At 42.6% G+C, this 22,626-nt stretch overlaps 1 protein-coding gene across 2 annotated transcripts; it reads right to left on the bottom strand.

The window, feature by feature from the left end:
- Positions 1-15,160: 15,160 nt before the first annotated feature.
- Positions 15,161-22,307, bottom strand: ppp4r2b (protein phosphatase 4, regulatory subunit 2b). Of its 2 annotated transcripts, none has more exons than XM_054785695.1 (9): positions 22,089-22,307; positions 21,446-21,527; positions 21,174-21,344; positions 19,361-19,454; positions 17,987-18,024; positions 17,825-17,899; positions 17,586-17,735; positions 17,179-17,501; positions 15,161-16,566 (listed from the first exon to the last, which is right to left on the bottom strand). In XM_054785695.1, the coding sequence occupies exons 1-9, from the start codon at positions 22,120-22,122 to the stop codon at positions 16,184-16,186; spliced, it is 1,350 nt and encodes a 449-aa protein (XP_054641670.1). In that variant the 5' UTR covers positions 22,123-22,307; the 3' UTR covers positions 15,161-16,183. The 2 variants fall into 2 exon arrangements, with proteins under 2 accessions (XP_054641670.1, XP_054641671.1); XM_054785696.1 differs by having other exon boundaries at positions 17,194-17,501; positions 22,089-22,293.
- Positions 22,308-22,626: the final 319 nt, after the last annotated feature.

Here is a 22,626-nt window from a genome sequence, read left to right as displayed (position 1 = left end):
GCTCGCGAAAATAACCCAATGTCCGTGAATGCACCTCACGTTCTTGTGCGTGCTATTGGCTTGCTGCTGCACAATGAGGTGTGTGCCATGTTTATGGGCAACATTGTCAAGCCTGGGCGGGAGGGGATGGAGTGGGGACTTAAAGTCTGTTGCTCAGGAAATGAGGAGAGGGACGCCAAGAGCGTGCTGAATAGAGTGTTACACCGCCGCAGCTCGCGTTGTGTCGCATGGGGTAATTCTGGTATGATGGTAGAGCTGACTGGGAGGCGTTTCATGCCCAATTCGAACTATTGGCCCAGGCAGGAAGGGTGATGGTGGGCCCCGAACCACTGCACTAGAAGACTACTGCATGTTCAAAAAGTACAATGAGCATGTCCTACAAGCATGGAAGAAAGAACCGGCATCTCCCAGCTACAAACAATCGTTTTTTAGTATCCAGACAGCCAATCAGCAGCAGGGATGCCCACTTTTCCCGCCTGATGATCTGATCAAGTCAACTTAGATGTGCACTGTTTGCATTTTCAAAAGCAGTGGCATTTGGAGCCTTGAAGGCTTCAATTTGATGATCAACTGAAAAAATGGAACCTCATTAATAGTAAAGACTGACAAGCCAAGTCTTGTTTAGGGCCACAAAAACCCTAAAGTCACTCTGTGTGATTCCATGCTCTAAATTAGTCAGCTTGCTGAAATAATCTAGTTTCTCCATTTTTCAAACCTCAGCATCACTTCCCTGTTGATCTCCATGTGCCCCCCAAAATGCTAACTGGCGCTCATCCTCATTCAGCGCAGGTAAATGTTTGTCCTGTCCTGTTTGACCTGTTACAGTACGTACGTCACATATAAACAAAGCAGTTCCAGTGTTGCTAGCCTTGTTTTTTTGTAACAATGCTTGCAAATTCCCAAGTTTCTTGTTGTTTTGGGCTTGTGTTTGCAAAGTCGCTCGCAAATTCCCAAGTTCCCTGGTGTTTGACCTGGCAACGGTGTCTCGGTTGCAAATGTGCCTGGGAAGGAATTCTACGAGCTGTATTGCGCTATCAACCATGTCTCCGTTGAAGTGATTAGGCCAAACAATTACCTGCCAGACACAAGTGCTGCCCTCTATTTAATTCAGGACGAGCATTGTGACCTGGATGGCTAGCAATTTCCACAGAAACAATACACGGTGCACTGAAACAACACATGCGATGGCTACTTTAAGCATCACAAGGTACGACCGCTCGGCCAGACCCAGACGCAGACGCAGATATCAGTTTTTCTCCGCATTCATGAGCTACCTGGCAACAATTTCAAGTTACATCCACTGAACATGGACACATACGGTCATCCCTCGTCTATTGGGGTTAATTGGTTCCAGACCTGACTGCGATAAGTGAATTTCAATATTAATACCTTCAGCATAGAAAACCTGTTTATGACTTTGTAAAAACGACTTTGAACATTATTAGAGCCCTGTAGACATGAAATAACAGCCCTTTAATCACCATTGCGCTCGTACTATTCATTGTTTACATCGAATTGCACAACTATTATGCTACAGGCATTCTAGACGACCTAACCGGTTAGTCTCAAATTTATTCCTTGTAAACTTAAAAAAGTGCTTCAAACAGAGTGGGAAAGAGGGACGCAGTAAAAAGCCACAAACATACCACTTCCACACGGAATGGAAGTAGAACCTTTTTTGACTCTGCATCCATGGCTGGCTACATCGAGTGCAAGGTAGGGTAATGTAATAAGGATGTCTCCTCCATGTAACATTACTGCTGCCTAGTGGCCAGAATACTACATACCACTTGTATTTCAATATGTTTTTACTAATAATACACTACAGTCTACCACTAAACAGTGATCATTAATTAATTACTGCGATATTGCGATAATCAAAAGTATTTAGACATTTTTTTAAACAAAAAAAAGGGCAACAAAGAACAATGAGCGTACTAATAATACGCTTTTTCACCTCTATCACAAAGCTGACATGCAGGATTTTTTTTTACCGTAATTTCCGATGTATAAGATGCACCGGTGTTTAAGTCGCACCCACTAAATTTAGAGAGAAAAGCAGATTTGTACATACATAAGCCGCAGTAGACTATAGGCCGCACATGTCCACAAGGCAGCTCTTTATTTGACAGGAGCCAATCATGAGCTTTGAGAAAACTCCCAACGAGCTTGTCATTACTCAAGATAACAGTCTGACTCACGGTGTCATCTTACGAAGAATGCTAAAATCATCACACAGCAACTTAACACTCAAAAGGTAGCAAGTATATACACAAGACAAGTACCAGTACGAGTTTAAAACAGCAAACAACAGATATTAGAACTTCTACCCATAATGCATTACTACCAGCAGTGCAGTTCATTAGCCAATGGCTGCCATGGGTGCTGCCGGGCCACCAGAGGACGCTCTAAAATGTCAAAAAGGTTCCCAGCCCCTGCCCTATATCTTGCCTCACATACGTATTCAATTGTAAAATGTGTAGGTACTCACCACTAACGAATTATCATGAAAGACGATCCTTGGACGGATGGAATCTGTCGGAGTCACGGAGCCTTGAGCGTGGTCTTCACTCGTCACGCCGTCTCCTGTGGTGCCGCCTCAATCTCCCTCTGTCTTATTATTCTGTTCATTGTATGCTATGTGATCACATATTTATACACTATTATCGTTGTAGGTTGAATGAGGTGTTTTTTAATGATTATTGTTGATGTCAGGCCGCAAATGCTGAATGGCGACTAGCTGGGATCCACTCTAACATCTCATCAATAATGAAGTTTATTTTTAGAATATGCCTAGAGCCAAGAAAAAAACAACTGCGGGACGGAAATAAACGTGGAAAGACAAAGGCTCCATCAGATGTTTGGGAAGGAGCAATAAAGAGAAACTACTCCAACACGTTTATGACATTCTGAATTATTCCTGACACATTTTTCGTCTCGCTCTTGGCCGCACCTCCACTCCTACGTCTGCAGGAGGCGTGTGTGACACATTGTCTTGTTAACTTCAAAGATCCCATCGCTTTGCAGAACACTAACTCACAGCAGTGCATCCTCCCACAGCTTGTCACTTGTTTGCGACCGTTCTCACCAAGCAGTTTCCCCGGTTAGATGACACGAGCATCCACTGATTTACCGCTTGACAGCTCGTTAATGCGTTGGAGCGGTTAGCACACATTCCAAGTCACACACGTTGCCAACAGCAAGGAATGGAACAAAAAGAGCATCCGTTCACATGTATTTGAGGACAGTTGTTTTGGTTAATACTAGGGTGGCCAATCGTAAAGGCAGGAATTGTGGGCCCCATGCAAAAAAATCACCATGGGCCCCTGTCAGTCATGGGCCCTTGGATTTGTCCTAACTTTCTCCCCCTTGACAGCGCCCCTGAGTGAAGGTTCTAATCACGATTAATCGCACATCTTCATAGTAAACTCCATGTGCATCTGGAGTGTATTCATAGCCAAAATGGAATAAATGCATTTTTCTCTAAAAATTCTACACACATCACCATAAGGACAACATGAAGAATGTTTTTTAATGTTTATAAATGTATAAAAATGGAAAACTAAGAAATCACACCCTTCACCGTTGTTAGATATGATTATTAGACCATAGATTCACTATAATAGCTTCTTATAGAAGGCATTCTTGACACACACACTCACATAGCACAATCATACTGTACTTGCCATTGTTACATATTATTTTTACACATTTTTTTCAGTCTAAGAGCTCAGCACATTGTCAGTCTAACAGCGTCTCATAGAGGGCCTTCCTGACACACTCTCACGTAGCATAATCAGATTGAAGCAACACTGGGAGACATGATAGTTGTATTGTTCTTACTCACACAAGCTTAACTCTCACTACTACACAAACTTAACTTTTACTTTCTAGAGGAGCGGGGCAACTGCTATTTTGTGTTATTTTGTGTTTAACAAGTTTTCTTGTTAAACTGTATTTTTCCAATGTGCCGCAGGCCACATTTTGGACTTAGAGGATAAATGGACAGTACCTTGACCAAGGATACTTTGACATAATCACGGTAGTACAAAGGATCCAACCAGCAACCACTCGACCACCTGAGCCATGCCACCTCCCTTAGCACATACGGTATTGACTTTAGCAGGTTCAATGTACATGATGTGCCAAAGTGACGACCCCCCCCAAAAAGACCCTCTTTCAATAAAGGAAAAAGTTGCGTAAGTCGCAGCTCCAGCGGAGCCAACTCTTCGGTGCGCCTCTCCGGCGTGGCCTGGCAAGCCATCATCATCATCATCATTATGAAGCATTCAAGCCACCCTCCTCATCAGCTGCAGGATGCACGCATACGATAGCACTCCACAGTGATATCACACATACACACCCAGTTGGGGTAATTGCACCTTTATTAGTCTCAGTTCACACTTTTTACAGCCGGGTGCAAAGACCAGGTCACATCTCTCCTAATGGCCTCTAAATGCATCAGGCGGTTCCAAACAAGCCCCTTCAGTGCCATTAGCCTGAGTGGATGTGGGGAGGCATGCAGGCCCAACGCTGGCAACATGTTGCGTACAGTCAATAATTGCACTTCATTAGAGAAGTGGTAAACCTTCCAGAAGATAAAACACCACCGGGCTCTTTCAGTGGTTGAGCATCTGCAGGAAATCAGATATCACCGTGATGTGATGTCACGTGAATGGCAAAAAAATGCGAATGGACACACGCTGACATTTTTGACACTCTTTGACACACTTTTTCTAACGAGAGCCACATCATGAAAAATGAAAAGGTGCAAGGGCCACTTTGATATATTGATATATGAAGCAACACATGTAGATATGATAACAAGTTATACATCCTGTATCTCAAGAAAAAACTGCACCTCAGCCTTGTGATGTAGCTGAAAAAGTGCATTATTAGTATGAATTTTGATCCCATTTCCCATTTTCGCTTTTTTTAAAATCATTTTTCAAATATTTTAACTTTGTTCTCAAATAATCTTTTTACATTTTCTTTACCTAATATTATGACTTTATGTTCATAATATTTTGACTTTATTCCCATAATATAACTTTTTCCACAACCTAATTTTCCAAAATGTACAACTTTATTTTTTTTCTCTTCTATAATATGAATTAAAAAAGAAAAAGAGATTTTTATTTCATATTTCAACTCCATGCTACTAAAATTACATTTTTTTCCTCATGATATTACAAGTTTATTCTCGGAAAAAAATTCTCCTGAGAATAGACTTTTTTGGCTTAATTTTGTTTACTTTTCTTGCGTAAAATTACAGCTGTTTTTTTTTCATCTCTGCTATTGTTGTTTTAAAAATGTGACTTTATTCCCATAATATTTTGAATTTATTCTCGTAACAATGACATTTTTTTCCGGAGAGCAAAGGCTACAAGACTTGAACCCGATGCGTCCCTCGGCAGACGTTTTATTCCCGAGCGCGATCACCACCACTTTCTGTCATGCTCTCTCTCTGTCATGCTTCTCTCGTGTCCTTGTCTGCTTCAAGCCGAGCTGGAAGAGAAACCGACGGCGCCACAAATAGAGTAGCCTTCCATCACTGTCTCTTGTCTCTTGTCAGACGTGGACGATTCAAACAGCAGCCACTTGAAGTCTGCGCTTGCTGGGAGAGAGAGCGAGAGAGAGAAAGAGAGAGAGAGAGAGAGAGGGAGAGAGAGAGAGGGAGAGAGAGAGAGAGGGAGAGAGAGAGAGAAAGAGAGAGAGAGAGAGAGAGGGAGAGAGAGAGAGGGAGAGAGAGAGAGAGGGAGAGAGAGAGAGAGAGAGAGAGAGAGAGAGAGAGTCGCCTGTGCGTTGAGCTGCCCAGAAATCCATCACTTAAATGCTCTGCAGTCTGGACGCAAAGATAATTGAATTCCTATTCTTTTTTTCAGTAAACATTTCAAAAGAGTACATAGCGTTTCTCACAAGCAGAGCTTCAAAAGTCTGTCATTCTTGGAAAAGAAGTGAACCACTGGACCACGAAAGTAGGACAAATAATGTGCCTCTGCAAAAACACATCATCAGTATGCCAACGACACACCTTGGAAATGATCACAAGACCACAGTCTGGTGCTATTTTTCATCTGACGTGTCCCAAAGTGCAGCCCGGGGGCCATTTGCAGCCCACGTCTGTGTTTTTATTGCCCCACGGCACATCTTAAAGGTACAATTTAACACAAAGCTGAAAAAAATAAAATGTAAAACTCATCTGTAATTTTACATGTCAAAATATTAAGAGAAAAAAGTTGTCATCTAAGGGGAAAAAAACTTAATTTTACAAGAATGACGTCGTTATTGTGAGGAAAAATAACGTCATTTTAGCATAAAGTTGAAAAATGGAAGTCGTAATATGATGAGAAACAAACAAAACAATGAGCAAGGTTGGAAGTTTTTGAAAATCAGGTTGCAGATAAAGTATACTGTTATCAGAAATAAAATAGCTGGACTTTTTCAAATAAACACCCCAAACGGGGCAAAAAAGCAGCTGTCATTTTACGAGAATAGGGTCCAAATACGGTTGCCCCTCGTTTATAGGGGTTGATTAGTTCCAGACCCAACCGTGATCAATGAATTTGCTCAATAAATGGAATATTTTTGTAGTTAAGAGCATAGAAAACATTGTTATGACTTTTTTAAATATGGTTTTTAACATTATTAGAGCTGTGTAGACATGAAATAACCCACCTATGGTCACCTTTACGCTCCTATTATTCATTGTTTACAACACATAGTGCAACTCTTATGACAGCCACTAGCAAGCAAGCTAGTGAGCTCACTTAGCCTCGAATTTGTTTCTTCTCCACTTCAGAAGCCAAAAAAGTACAACTTCCACGCAGAATGGAAGGAGAACATTTTTTCATTCTGTCGTGTCGGACATGCCATGCATCCTTGTGCTGCATTAGAGTGATCTATCGGTGCTCTGTTGCTTGTGTCTGTTACTGTATTTACTACTGCTAGCAGTAGCGGGTGTTGTATACTCGTAAGATTTGAAGACGTGTCCAGACGTGTGCAGCTTGTCTCAGTAAATATACTGTAGAGCCACAAGAGTCCTGATTGGCTGTGTAAACCGTCGTCAATCACTCTCCTTCGCGCAGGACTTCCTGTTTCCTGTTGTATGCTATCTAATTGCTAGCTGCGAGTGGTCATACATGCTGAATGAAGGCAGAAGTTACGTGGCTGTAGGGCGCCTGGAATACTGTAAATGAATCTTGGGTTCATGAAGGACAAGGAGGAGGAATACGTTTTAACAAGGATACCAAAACGCTACAGCCTAACACCGCCAGGACAAGTCACATGAGAGGAGTGAATTATGCGTGAGTCACTTAATTTCTTGTGTCCAAAATTTTTGTATGAAATTTGAACTTTGAGTGTTTAAACAAGAGAGAAATATTAGAAAATGTTATTGCCTGTCTGAGAAAAGTGTAAAGAGTGTGTGGTGAGCCTTAAAACATACAGTATATAATAATTGTGCAAAAATTGACTAGTTGACTACTTGGTGGATTTCACTTATTGTGGGCTATTTTGGGAACCTATCCCCCGCTATAAACGATGGAACATTGTATCCGTTTTTATCATCTTGAATGCCCGATCCCAATACAGTAGTACCTCGCATAACATAAAGCTCCTTTCACGCAAATTCCACTGAACGTAAAGAACTCATGTAAAGTTTTTGCATTACAGAAGAAATTCCATATAACGTAAAGCGTCAAGTCAGTGCAAGGTTGTTGTTTTTTTTCAATCAACTTTATTAATGCCTCAAGTCGGTGCAAGTTCAGACTAACACTTGGTGACGCCTTCTGACGCATCATGCTCTCATTGGCTGATTATCAGGGCACCGCCTACACTCTCATCTCATTGGCTGACTTATCCAGCATGTACGTGAGTTTGTGTGAGAGACAGGCTTCTCCCTTCAACCTCCTTCCTCTTCGTAGTCCCCCTGAAACTAACTTAAACAATTAAGTTAAGTTACAAATTAACATTTTGCACACAGCATTATCGTGTAGTGCGTGTGCGTTTGTCTGTGAGACCAGATGACTCTTAGACTCTTTGAGTCACATTTCGACTCAGGCTAGTCCTCCTCCTCCTTCGGTAGTTCCTCCTTCTGGCTCCACTTGCGCTCCTGATCAAGACATCTCGTGAACGGTAGGATTGTTTTTGTTTTTCAGTTTTATTCATTTACAGTAATCTTATTTATTACCTTATTTTATATTGGAATGTTACTCTACTATGTTTATGCTAACGTTTTCTTATATTTTCCCACCATATTTGGTGGACTTTGAATATTCTGAAGGGCCAAAGGGGTGAGTTTGGGAAGATCTTGGAACGGATTAGGCTATTTACATGTATTTTACGCTTCGTATAACATAAAAACCCTATAACATAAAGGTTCTCAGAACGGATTATTTACATTGTAGGGGCATCTACTGTACCATCTTATACTTCTTACGTTTTTTTGCGCAAGCAATAGGCAAAAAGAGGAGATGACACACCTCTCCATTTCACTTCAGAGCAATTTTAAGCCATAAAAACGGCCACAAGGTGGCAGAAGTGCATTTCATAAGAGCTTGGCAGAGATCATCTGGATGGAAAAAACACACATGACAGGAAGGAGGAAGTGAGAGTGCGTGGAGGAGTGTAGCGAGCAGAAGGTGACGCATTGTTGGGAAATTTTAACGTGCACATGCGTGCACGTGTGAGTTCAGTTCCAAATGTGAAAACTGTAAATAGTTGATGGTGTTACATTTGTCCGTTGTTATTTTGATGTAAAACAAGCCTTTTTGTGTTCTTTACGTTGGTATAGTTGTTTAGATATTTGAGCTGTCACAAAAACAACAAATATTTGTGTCAAAGTGAAAGTTATGCTTGAAATGTATCTTTTCACAAAAAAATGTTTTTCTAAAATATTTAGTTGGGAACTGATATTTTCCTGAAACGTACCTATGTTGCTGATGACTAAAGAACGCAGAAAGGTACAAACAAACTTTTTTTTCTGATGAAAGACGGGGGTCTAATGTTTCTTTGGGTAGGTTCCATGTTCATATAAGCATAGAACACAATATTCTGTGTGCCTTGAAAGATCAGTCAAAATGGTGTAAAATGGCTGCTACTGGAGGGGATGTCTTTTGAAAAATGGCTGGGATTGGATGAGTTACGAGGAAAAAAGCAAGAAAAAAGTCGCCATGTTATGATTTTTCTTTAATATTTAAACTCTATAGTTGAAAAAAATGTTATCTTGCTAAAGTTGTAGTATGAGAATCAAAACAAAACAAAGATGTACATTTTTAATGAGGTTCAGCCATAATATACAAAAAGAAAATGTATGAAGATTATTGCAGAAGAAAGTTTAAATATTCTGATTTTTTTAACTGCAAAAATGAGGGAAAAAGACGGAAGTTCATATTAATGATACACTTCTTCACTTTTTCACTATCACAAAGCTCAGTTGCAGGTTTTTTTTTAAAACAAAACGTCAAAGTGGCCCCTTGCATCTTGTCATTTTTCAGTACGTGGCCCCCGCTGGAAAGCGTAGGAGTAGAACTGATGTTTGTGGCTTCCGGAGAGGAGAGCTGAATGCCACCCCTCCCAAACACAAGCCCACAGTCGCCTCCTCTTCATTGACAGGCTGCGTGCTTTTGAAGGGTTCTCCGTCAGCCTCGCGCAGGAGTGGGCTAGCGGAGGGTTCATCCTGCGGACAGAGCTGGATGAAGCTTAAAAAGGGGGCGCCGTGTCTTGCTTGCGCTTTTTCGGGTCGTACGAAGCATGTTGAACATGTCAGCACTCACACAAGCCGCGCAACAACTCCGTTTGCATTCTGAGGACAGACCAGATCAGCCTTGGAAACTACACAGTGCCCTCTATTGGCGGACACAGACACTGCAACGTCTGACCCCAGTTAGACAACCTTTAAACTTGATTCACCTCATCAGTGATGCGCGCCAAGGAAGGACGTACTCTCTGTTCGGTATTCTGCTATATTACTGCAATTTCCTTGACTTTGTAAAATATTTCCAGTCTTATTTAGAGTTATTCTGATTATTTTGTGCAAATGCAAGTGTGCTGTAGCTTTGACTTTTGGATTATTTGGAACCTTGTTTAGCATGCCTTTCGGTTAATGTTGACAATTTGTGCCAAAGTTTCACCCCGGTTTGCGTACATTTTCCTGTTGGCACACAACACGACGCTCGTCTTGTCTTGTTATTGATACACTGCGTGAGTCCAACTGTTTTCATGATCTATTTTCATCACAAAAAGCATCCTTGTTAGCTTCCTTGGCTTGCTAACAAAATGGCAACCCCGACCGGAAGTCAGCGATGTTGCCCGTCTACGATGTCATCATCGGTTGACTCTCAAAATGTTAACACAAAACATGTTTTTATAGTTTTATAATGATAGTTTTACATGCATAAAACAATTCTAAATGCATATAAATAGTGAATGAAAGCAATAAATGAACATTTAAGGTTACTTTTACCTTCTTTGACGACGCGACTGCTCCCAAAGACACGATGTGGCTCAGCGAGTACACCATCTTCCTCTTGTTCATTCCTGTTCTCCTGTTTAGCTGGCGCTAGAAGCTTTCTTGGCTCTATTTTGGTTTACTGAGTTGAGAAACACTATTGAATTCAAGAAATAACTCATGGCAAAACAGGAAGGTGGTGTGGAAGAGGAAGGTGTTCGCTTTAGGAACAGTCACGTCAAGAATCAAGTCTTCCACGACGGTAAAAGTAACCTTACATGTTCATTTATCCCTTTCATTCATCATTGATATGTTTTTCGAATTAATTTCTGCTTGTCACTCTATCATTGTAAAACTATAAAAACATGTTTCGTGTTAATGTTTTTGGCTTTCTGGAAAGGATTAATTGGATTTACATGATTTCGCCACACGCCTGGACAAACTGGTGAGGAGGACAGGCTCTGTCACTGAGCTGGACAGCCTGACATCCAGTCTGTGGCAGAGCAAAGGACCCAGAGGAGGCCTCTTTCCATCATAGACAGCCAGCATCATCCACTGCACAGCGTCACCTCCCCACAGAAGAGCAGTTCCAGTGGCAGATTACTATCACTGCCCTGCTCCACTGATAGAATGAGCAGATCATTCCTCCCCCATGCCCAACAAAACTTGTCACTGGTTGTATCAAAGTGGCACCGTGCATCCTTCAACTTTTCCGTACGTGACCCCTCGGTGGAAAAAGTTTGGGTAACCCCGTCTGAGTGTGAGTACGCCCTCGGAGAGTGACTCCCAGTATGCTCTTAAACTGAATTCTAAATTCTCTTAATCCTGTCAGTGTGTCCAATGCTCAAGTTCACTCCCGAGACAGTCAGTGTGATTTGTTATGCTCTAATGGGTGTCTGCCAGATACGGTGTTACGTTTTTCTCTTGAGGAAGGTAAAGCGTGAAACATCCACTGGGGGCGCTAAAGGTCAAATGAAGGCGTTTTCATTTCATACTCATTTTATCAACGACTTATTCTGCTCACGCATATTCAGCACCACTTTGAAGTGAAACATGCCGTTTTTAAGATAGAAGTTGATATGCCTGACATATCAAGTGGCATACAGCAGCAACCGCACCAGTCAACTTGGGATTTTTGATGGCACCGCCGCTCTCATCGAGCCGTAACGCTCCTAATATCGGAAGCCTGAGGTTAGATTGAAATAATTTGGTGCCAATATGATCTTTGCATTCTGATTTTCCACAGTCTGGTTTGCGAGACAACTCAAAAGTTGTACTTGGAACCATTAAGCAAATAAGCATCTCCTGGAAACAGACATCAGGTACACTCGGTCCCCAACTTACGAACATCCGACTTGCGAACATTTGGAGATACGAACGCAAGCTGACTTGTCTATATTTTCATGTATTTTGCCTTTTGGAACTGCATGCAGTCAAACCTCTCTTAGCGGCCACCTTTATAGAACGGCCACCTGCCTATAGCAGCCACTGAAAAATCCCCCGCAGCAAATTTACATGTTATAGACCCTGTGTATAGCAGTCACCTGTCCAACGCGGCCAGCAGCCACCCATTTTGTCTCCCTTGGTCAATATCTGACCGCATATAGCGGCCAAATTACCGACTCAAGTAGAAGCTTCATTCACGAAAAAGTTTTGTTTTTCAATTAATGAAGCCGTCGTGTGTAGACTTTAATTACTGAGTCCGAGCTCAGTCACAATCATTCACAAGATCCACACAAACTGTCAGTTGTTCCACATAAAAAAGCTGTCTTCTTTTGAGCTTGTTATTTCCTGGTCAAACATGTAACTTTAAGAGCATTTGCATCAAAACATTACCGCAAAGTAGGCTGGGAACAGGACGTGCTCCCAGCGACGCTACAATAAAAAAAAAAAAAAAACATACGCTAGCATGCATGCGGCAGCGGGAGCAAAACTGAGTTGGGTTGTACTTAATTGAAGTATTTTAGAATGTACTCACGTTATTTTTCATCAATCCTCATCCACAAATCCATCAAAGTCCTCATCTTCTGTATTCGACACAAACAAAGCCGTCTTCTTTTCCGTTCGCTACTAGTCTGTTAACTTGTCAGTGTTATTCAGCTCCGAAGCAAAGAAGGAAACTTCTCCTGTTGCTTCTGCCAACTTTATTTATTGAACGCGGCCACCAGACAGCAGCTCAGAACACACACACATCTCTCAGCATCGTCTCTCCTTCCTGCTTGCCCACAAGGCAAAGGTTAAACAAGCCCCACTACATAGCTGTCCAGCCAATGCCTGTAACAAGTGAGACCGTTTATTTCCTGGTGTGCACTGGTCAATACTGTAATGCCGCTTGTTGTGGGGAAGGAGAGACTCACGTCGCCGATGCACTTTAATGGCTTTATTAACAGCGGAGAACACTGCAGGACTTTACATCCACGCCAACATAAACACACTTCCCAACTCTCTCCAAACTCACAGCCAGCACTGAGCCTAGCTCTCCTGCTCGGGACGCCCACCGTCACTTCCCGTCACTTCCTGATGAACTAAAGCTGTAATGACACTCTGCCGTACAAAAAATTAAATATTAAAAACAAGCGTAAGACATTACTAGCACAGCTTTGTTCTGTGGGTGGTGGATATATTCTATCAGTTATTATTAAGCCTCTAGCTTCCTTTTAGTAAGTAAAAACCTTGGCTATGATTGCACTACATTGTCATGTAGACCTACAAAGTACACTTGGAAGAACAAGAGGTAAATAAATGTATTGCAACTGATGTGAAACTGATGAGGGGTAGGATTAAATAAGCTTTGCTTCTTCCTACTCCTTTTTGGACATGCAAAACTGTGAATTGTACTATGTGATGTGCTACTGTTTGACTCATATGCATGTTCAGGATGAATTCAAACCATGAACCATGAACCATGATAATAACAAGCCTAGTAGCGCTGTACAACTTTTATCCGCAGTCCGCAGTGCCCTCTACTGGTCAACATTATTATTATCATTATTATTTTCCCTTTTTTTTCCTCTACTGGTCAACATTCAAACTGGACGCCAACCTGTCTATAGAGGCCACCTGTCTATAGCGGCCACTTTTGCAGACTCCCTCTAATGGCCGCTATAGACAAGTTTGACTGTATTTATACTGCTACATGCTTGACCAGTAGAGGGCACTGTGACACTGCTAATGGGACCAACAGGTAGAGGAAGCCGGTGGGGAGAGAGTGTAAAGGACAAATGGAAAGCTAAGTTGTAGCTGTATGATACAAGTCGGACAGAGCGTGTGATTAAGGTTTATGAAGAGTTAATAGGCCTGCTTAATTCTACACCACCCACAGAACACTACCTCTTTTAGAAGAGTCTAACCACCACCACCATTTGTCCTTTTTTTCAATAACTCCTCCTCCTCCAACTCCTCCACAACGACGTATGCTCGACCACTCCTCTTCAAAGGTAAATAACATTTATCATTACGTATTATTATATCACTTTTATTATTGTTTTTTTCCACTAATTATCATTTAATATTACTACTGCATCCAAACTCATATTTACATACATAGAGTGTATGCATATATGTATGTATGTATATCAGGGGTCACCAACGTTTTTCCTTGTGAGAGCTACTTTTACAAAATGAAAATGACCAAGAGCTACTCATTTTTGTAACATTTATTTTCAGAGCTTATTTTAAACCCAAACAAAGCGAATATGCTTGTTTTACCAGAACATGAACAAAATGCTGGTGTCCACAACTCACATTTTGTATTTCACAATGCATTTCTTTCTACTGTTCTTTCATTATTAACTGGAAACCTGAATGAAAAGCAGGCTTGCGGGCACCTCATGTGGTCGTGGGGGCTACCTGGTGCCCGCGGGCACCACGTTGGTGACCCCTGGTTTACACTTACATGTAGTACCTATATAATTGGTTTTGTTGGACTTACGAACAAATCGACTTGCGATCGGTCGTCTGGAACCAATTGTGTTCGTAAGTTGGGGACTTAGTGTATTTCTTCTACAAACTATCATCAATAATCCATTTTCTTTAGATCATTTTTTTCATTAAATGTGTATTTCACATTTTAACCACTAGATGGTAGTCAAGTATAGTGCACGGTGTACCTGCGTGGGACATTATCTTGGCACAGAAGTTGCCTGTATGTTTTTGCAATGTAGCCAGCGAGTCTGTGAGCACCATTTTGCTTATATTTGCCGACCAAAGGCCTCAGTAAGCGTAGACTGACGGGACGAAGGCTCTGCTGCCCGAGGCACCTCCGTCGGTCGTTTTTTTTCCCCCAGTTCATAAAACCGCCCGCGATGGTCGCTGGTGTTCATGCGTTCACCGTATTCACTCTGTTTAAAACTGAAATATATTTATATACTGCCTCATGAAGCTAACTGCTAAACCCTGCATATCCACTCACTAGTAGCCCCGCCTCCACAGAGGATGAATGACATGAGGGCCCACTCTCTGCGTTCATTCCACTATAGAACCAATGCACACAGAGATGCAGTGTGAACCCTCCTGTCATCCAGCCTGTATCACACAGACTAGCAGATGAAATAATAATATATAACACGTGCACATGTCCATTTATCCAGGGCGTCATACGGATCCACCTGTTTTAATCGTTTGATGAATGGATTATCGTGATTGGATAGCACAATTATTTCAGGATTTGAAGTGCCTACAAACATAAAGCAAAGGAAATTTTGACACATAAAAACTTGAACATTTATTGCCGTTTCTGAATACCCCATTTGAAAGCAATAGCATTCAGAGTATACACAGAAATGATAATTACATATTGTTTCACAGAGGCAGTGAACACATACTGTATTACAATCTACAAAAATCTACTTTACATAAATTTAAAATCCTAAATATCAAAAAGTACAGCTGCAGAAACGGGTGGAGAGCTGCAACCGAAGACTGCTTGGAAATCAGTCGGTGAAACAAACGTGACATCACAATACATAGAAAGCGGACGTCATCTTTGTACTTACAGCTGGTTTTAGAAAGAACAACCGGCGGACAAAACAAAAAAAAGTTTCAAAATAACCAAGAGATGTGAAATGATCATATAAATTACGGTGGCTTCATGCATCTACAATATGTCGTTTTCCAGAGGACACCTATGCCATGTTAGGGTCAGTGGGAGTGGGGGTGGTCGTGTGTTGATGAACACACTGGAAATCTCTTTCACAGGGGTGGGGAGGTGAACCATTCTCTACATCCCAGTGGACAAACAGGGCAGCTGTGTTGGCAGATGGGCTCAGGTCAATGCACAACTCCAGCACCTTCAAAGGGTGCTTCAGAAAGAAAAACATGGATGGTAAAAGCTCCACTCTGACCCCTGCGGTCTGGTGCTTGTACCCACTCGGCTTCAAGGAGACCCAACAAACCAATCCTGTCGTAAATCATCCAAAAAGTCCCAACTAACACAAAAGACAAAATTCCAGCTGTGAAAGAATGCAGCTGAAACCAACTCCTCCTAAAAAAAAACCCAAAATAAACTTCAAAAGACAAGATAAGATCAATAAGATATTCCAGTTAAAAAGAAAACTAAATTAATTTTTTACTGTTTGCTCACATCAATGCCAGGTAGCTATTCTGGAGGGGCGTCCAAAAGCTCGACGAGGTGTTTGTGTACGAGGTGATGTTATCCTCATTCCCAGCGACAGTCAGGCTGGATTCAAGGACAAGCTGGTTTGTGGTGTCACATGGCTGAGGAGGCGCTTCAGTCTAGTCCTGCTCCATGGGCTCCTCAGTGGTCTCCATGTCTATAATGGCACTTTCCATGGCACTCTCTGTAGGGGGCTCGTTCGTACTGCTGGAAGGGGTGGGAGCAACATTTTCTCGGGCCACGTCGACACTTTCGTCTATGCTACAACTGCTACTACTGCTGCTGCTGCTGCTGCTGCTGCTGCTGCTGACTGGGTCGCTGTTACTCTCCTCACCGTCTCCACTGGTCTCCGGACTTTTGGCCATGCACGCAGGCGCCTGCTGCTCCGTCTGATCCATGTCATTGCCCTCATGCAAGGAGCCACGCGCCACCTCCCGCTCTGTCTTCTCTGTACTCTGGTCTGAGACAGGACAAGCTTCGTGCTGAGTGCTGCTTGTTGGCTCTGAAACACCAGTGGGACAATATCAAGCTGTGTACTGCCTCTAAAGATGGCCAAACATTCAAACTGGCTTTTGCTTACTAGATGGACAATAAAAAAAGCAGGCATCAAGTTTTATACTAACCCTGACAATTTGGACTTGACCAGACTTGTTCTGGTCAGTCAATCCTGAGCCAAACAATGAATGCAGCATGTTCTATTACACTGTCTACTGTGTAGTAAGCACTGAATGTACTTCATCCAAACAAAACAATAAAGGCACCTACGAAACAGGGAATCAAGTATTTCAAGATGGCCTGGAGGATGACTCACTGACCAGGGTTGATTGCAAAACACAGGATAAATATCTGCTTGGGTTCACAGTCAAGATGAGTCTTATATTTATATTTTAGTCCATTTTGCCATTTTTTTGTTTGAAAATGATCAATTTAGGCAAAAATATCTAACTTTTGCTTAAATACGTACAATTGTACTAATAGGCCGTGTTCAACTAAACTTTGTTTTTAAAAAACTGCGATGTGGCGACGATGTGCAACGAACGCGCCTGCTCCCATTTCACAAATAAAAAGCTAGGGGTTTTTTCCCCAGTCGAATCACAACATCACATATGTTCACCTTTAAAACACACACCTTGGTCTTCGACCGCTGTGGCACTGCTGGAGGCTTCCTCGTTCTTGGAACAGTCTCGCTCTTCATCCTCCTGGACCATGGCTTCTGCCTCCTTCGAGAGGCAAGCTGCATTTGCAGGCTTTGTCGTTTCCACTTCCTGCTCGTCCTCCTCATCCTCTTCCTCCTCCTCCTCATCTTCCTCCTCGTCGTCCTCCTTACCGAATTTAAGTCTCTTCACCTCCTGCTGCTCCGATTCCATGTCCTCTTCTATGTCGGAGTGTTTGTTCTTTACTGAGCTCCCCAGTGCATCTCCCGAGGCGGAAACCTCACTGAGGGAAGACAGTCCCGGGGGGGGGTGACGCCTGTGGATTTATTCATTCCAATCAAGTGGAATTGTAAACATTCAGACATACCTTCCGGACACATCCTTAGCACTGTCTTGCTCTGTTCTGTGGTCTTTGTTTTCTGTGCTGTCAGGCAGGCCGTTAGCTGCAAGGGAGTTGCTGGCTAGCGATAACTTGGGTCTGTTGAGCGGCCGCGGAGTTCCTGGACCGTTCACTTTTCTAATAAACGTCAAAATGACAAGACGCCGCCACCCAATTACAAACGGTATGTTAAAACAATGTACATAAGGATGGATGCAAGCATGAACCTCTCTGTAAAGGAAGACGTGTTCCCAGGCAGCATGACTCCGTTCATTCTATTCACAGCACCGCATCCGTTTTTCCTGCAAGCAAAAACGTAATTCTAAATTAGTAACAAAATGAGGTTACTCAACAAACTGGATTCACTTTGTTTAGATGTCAATTCTTACTCTGATGTTGGATGAACACAGCTGACCACCATTACGTTCTAGATTTAAAACAACAAAAGCGCAATTAGTTAGCGCCACTTTACAGATAGCCTCTTAAGCGCAAAATTGCAACAAGCAACACTGCTGAATTAAAAAAGCCATTTGTGCAAATGCGGTGCCTCATGTGGTTAATATTTTATACCAGGAGATGGCGCACATCTGTAACTTCAATCTGAGCCACATCTGTGGGCGTCTCTATGCAAAGTTTGTCAATTTAGACTTTGCCAGACCGTCCACACGCGGCGTACTTGAGCCCATGCTTTGCCAAACGCGGAAATAGCAGCATGTGTGGTACGATCCACGGGACACTCCTCGGCAAAAAACACACTGCTGATGGTAGATGGGCCCAGAGAATACAATGACAATACCGACAGGCGTAATACATAGATACAGTTAGGTAGAACATGCTACATCGCGGTTCACCTTCTGCGGATTCGCAGGTTGTTTTTTTTAACAGCGTACTCTGCTGGGTCTGTCTGTTATTGTATGTACCACTGCTAGTTGAACACGTGTGCCTGGAGTAGAGATGTCCTTCCTCCACCTCCTCAGCGCCACAACAGTTCTGATTGGCTAAGGGAAAACCCGCTCATTGTGTTCTGCGTTCTGATTGGCTGGAGACTATTGTCAGTCAATGACCTTCATGCAGCACTGCCGTGTTTCCTGTTTTCTAGCCGTCACAGTTGTGATCGCTGGGGCAGCATTGTGGAATACTGGAAATGAATCTTCGGTTCATGGAGGACTACGGAAAAGAAGTAAAATACTATAACAGGAGCAACATCTTTTAACTAGGATACAAAAACGCTACAGCCAAAATGGCGCCGGGAGCCGGGACGAGGCATGTCAGAGGAGTGAATATGGTGAGTTCAAGAGGACAGCAATGTGAGAAAAGTGCATCAGGTGTACTGTCAGGGGTTTACAGCCTTAAAGCATACATAATCATTGCCAACAAATAGACTTGCTACTTTGCGGATTTCACTTATTTTGGGAGCCTATGTCCCGCGATAAACGAGGGAACACTGTACTTTACATCCATCTATGTAATAACAGCTGTTGAGGCAGCAGTGGTGCTCAACATCCTGCTGTGAATGACGACGTTGGCTGGGTTTGCTTGAGGGATGGGGGAGAGTATCACAAGTGGATCAGACATGGGCCGGTATCGTGGAGTCGGGGATCTGACAAAGTCTCAGCCTGGTGATGCACATGAGGTCAATACATTTACTCCCATCACAAATTTTGGGCCATACTGGTGATTTTTCTAGTCTCCAACCACTTTCAAGCTAATGTCACAACTGATAAAAGCTCACTAATTGGATAAGATGCCATGCTAGCACTGACCTTCTCCACACCTCGAAGAAATTTATCTGTTCCTGTGTAGTTCCTCTTGGGTTCCGTGAGTAACTCACACAAGCGCTGGATCGTGAAGGGGATTCTGAAATAAGACGGGACACTTGTTGTGTTTTTTTTAATTCTAATATAAAGGGTGCTGTCTAATCAGCATGTGGACATGCCACACGTGTCAGGTGGATGGGTGAGAAATAAAAGAAGCGCTTACTAAAGACATATTTGTGCAAAATGTTTAAGAGAAACAGGCACAAATGTTTGCCATCTTTTAATACAAGCGTTGCGGTTTTGTTGCGGTTGAGGTCGAGCACATATTGTTTTGTAGGGGTGCACTTACTGGTCCGACATGAGGAATTATGATGATAAAACCGCTGACATGAACCCAATCAACACCGAAGACGTATTCATACGTTTTTTTAAAACCCGAACACTCGCTTCCAAGATGTATTGATACGTCTTTTACATTTTTTATTTTGCACGTGAGGCAAAAAGAAGCGATGACGCAAGTGCACAATAAAAAGAGGTCACTTGTCGAGCAGTTTTAGGCAATAAAAACGTCCACAAGGGATCTGAAGTGCTTTTGATAAGATCTCGGCATGGATCTCTTGCATGCAAACGCTCTCGGCAGCGTGGAGGAAGTGAGAGCGTGGAGGAGTGTAGCGTCCAGCAGGTTACGCATTGGAGGGAAACTTTAATGCATGCGCGCACACAGACTTTAGTTCCAGATGTGAAAACTAACTAGTTCACGGTGTCACATGTGGAAATAAATTGTTATTTTGATGTAAAACAACCCTTTTTTGTCCCGTTTTTGTGGTGCAGTTGTTTAGATGCACTACTGGTCAAAAGTTTTCGAACACTCCAATTTCTCCAGAGGGAAAAAAAGCTACATTTTCAAGTGTTAAGACGGTCTGTCTCTCTTCCGTTGTTAATTCCCTGCTTTCTTGCCATTTTTGTAGCAACAAACAACTTTCTCCAGAACAATGCTGTTCAAGTCACGAGGGTACAGTACCACAGTGTGTTTCAAACACTGTTCTCATGCCGCCAGAGGAGCCCATGTTGTGCTCCCTGAAACAGGCAATTTTCTATCATTCTGGAATACACAAGCTAGTCTTTGACTTGAATGTCAAGAAGTAACTGAATAAATTGGGGTGTTCTAAAACATTTGACCGGTAGTGTCTTTGAGCCATTACAAAAGCAAAATATTTGTGTCAAATTGAAGGTTAGGCTTGAAATGTATCTTTTCACATTTTTTTAGTTGGGAACTGATATTTTCCTGAAACTTACCTAAGTTGTACTGCTGATTACTAAAGAACAACAACAACAAAAAAAGGTATAAACAAGCTTTTTTTTTTCTGATGAACGACAAGTGTCATCCTTTTGGCAGGCTGTGTTTATATCGCCATGGAACACAACATCACGTGTGCCTTGAAAAATCAGTCCAAAATCGTCCAACGTTGCCGGTACTGAAGGGGTTGGCTTTTGTAAAATTGCTGGGATTGACGCCCCGCAAACGCTTTGTGACGAGACACAACAAAAAAATCCACCGTCAACACATCAAAACCCCACCAGCCCCACCTGAAATCTCACGAAAATGCCCGCGCCGCCAAAAAGCCTGCCGTAAGCGCGTTCCGTTCTCGTATCGTGACACCCCTAGTAATCTTTAAAGACCGCTACATTCTGCACGTGCAGGGCCCATAGAAGTGGGTGCAGGTCAGAGTTCACACTGGCCAAAGAGCATGGGTTAGGTAGGAGACCGGTTTGAACGGGCTAGCACGAGTACACCCCGGAAGGCTACCCCAGTACCTACCCGTTATATCCTTTTACAATCTTCAGGATTCTGTCTTTCATGTCTTCGAAGGGAACGGACTCCACGTTGGGATTGGCAGGGCCTCTTTGCTCCGGAGCTGAGGCTCTGAAGTCATCCATGACTTTCTCCAATTTGAAAAGAAAGTAGTTCTTAAACTGAGACCACTGGACCCTACAGGACATAACAGCACAAACAGTGTTAGACACAATATATAGGCATGTTGGATTCATGGAAGGGGTGGGGGTGTTTTATCAGGCATGTCATGTTCTTACATGGTCTCTCCCGTCTTGGCGATGTGACATAAAAACTGCTCCAGCAGGGGACATGGCTCCCTTTTTGTTTTCTTATCAAAGTCTGGAGGAAAGACAAGGATTATTGAATAAATAGGCAAGCACGTACGTCACCCAAAAAAGCCAAATGAAAATGTCCTTCAATGACAAAATACCCCAAGCGGTATTCCTTTGTTTAGACAACGTAAGAACCGTTTCTTGTATAAAATGATGGTTATTGTCAAACCGCGGTAGAGCAATGGATTTTATCATTTAAGCTAGCCGACTAGCTGAAGTTGAGTCTTCATTAGCCTCCACCGCGTAACCGGCAAACGGTAACCGTCGACGCTGTTGAGTAACTTCATCTTGGATGTATGTTTCAGCGAACAAGTTGTGGCTTTTTGTGAGGTCAACGACCACGTACACGGTTAAAGAAAGAATGCCAGTTAGCCGTCCTTTTAAGTCGTCAGAGAAGCAACCATTTCCGCGGAACAGCTCGAAATGTTAGCTAGTGACGAGCAGCAGCTAGCCAACGACATTAGCTTATGCGTTCCACTCACAACAATATTAAAAAAAACACACACACGAACGCATGACTAGCACGGTGTCACCGAGTACCGACATCGATTAAATCAACCGAGCTGACCTCCGAGCGCCTCTTGAAGCGAGTCAATTTCCATCACGCTGTTGCCCTCTGTCAATCCAGTGGCTGTGATAAGCAGACTAGCGGCTAATGCTAAGCTAACACCTAGCAGGCAGAAGAGGAGGGAGCATATTAATATGGCGCCGTGAGGTCACCGCCTGTAAACCGCAAACGGAGACACTGGATCCAAACACGGGAATCTTTCATCTTTGAAAACAAATTACAGTACAACGCAGAATGGATATGAAACAGGAGTTATATGTCGTAAAAATACTACTATTAAGTTATTCTAATTATGTAATCACGAGTACGTAATTAGACATCAATACTTAACGATATTACATAACGATATTATCATATTTATGATATAATATTTCCTCTGTATATATTTTTGTTTTGTTTATTGGTTATCTTTTGATTGAGAAGCACACAAGAAAGTGGCAGCCAAACTTAAGATGCTGTGTTATATAATGTGTATCCAGCGTTTCCCACAGGACTGCAATGTATTTGTGGCGGTGGGTTGCGGGGGGGTGGGGGAAAA

The sequence above is a fragment of the Dunckerocampus dactyliophorus genome, chromosome 8 (assembly GCF_027744805.1).
Source record: "Dunckerocampus dactyliophorus isolate RoL2022-P2 chromosome 8, RoL_Ddac_1.1, whole genome shotgun sequence".
NCBI lineage: Eukaryota > Metazoa > Chordata > Actinopteri > Syngnathiformes > Syngnathidae > Dunckerocampus > Dunckerocampus dactyliophorus.
Note: the sequence above shows the minus strand (reverse complement) of the source record. Positions and strands in the feature narration are given on the sequence as shown.

Excerpts from the sequence above, each read along its gene's own strand:
- ppp4r2b (XM_054785695.1), bottom strand. The coding sequence starts at position 22,122 with ATGGAAATTGACTCGCTTCAAGAGGCGCTCGGAG. Across the intron at positions 21,528-22,088 it reads GCTTCAAGAGGCGCTCGGAG|ACTTTGATAAGAAAACAAAA; the intron begins GTCAGCTCGGTT and ends TCTTTCCTCCAG. Across the intron at positions 21,345-21,445 it reads GCCAAGACGGGAGAGACCAT|GGTCCAGTGGTCTCAGTTTA; the intron begins GTAAGAACATGA and ends TATGTCCTGTAG.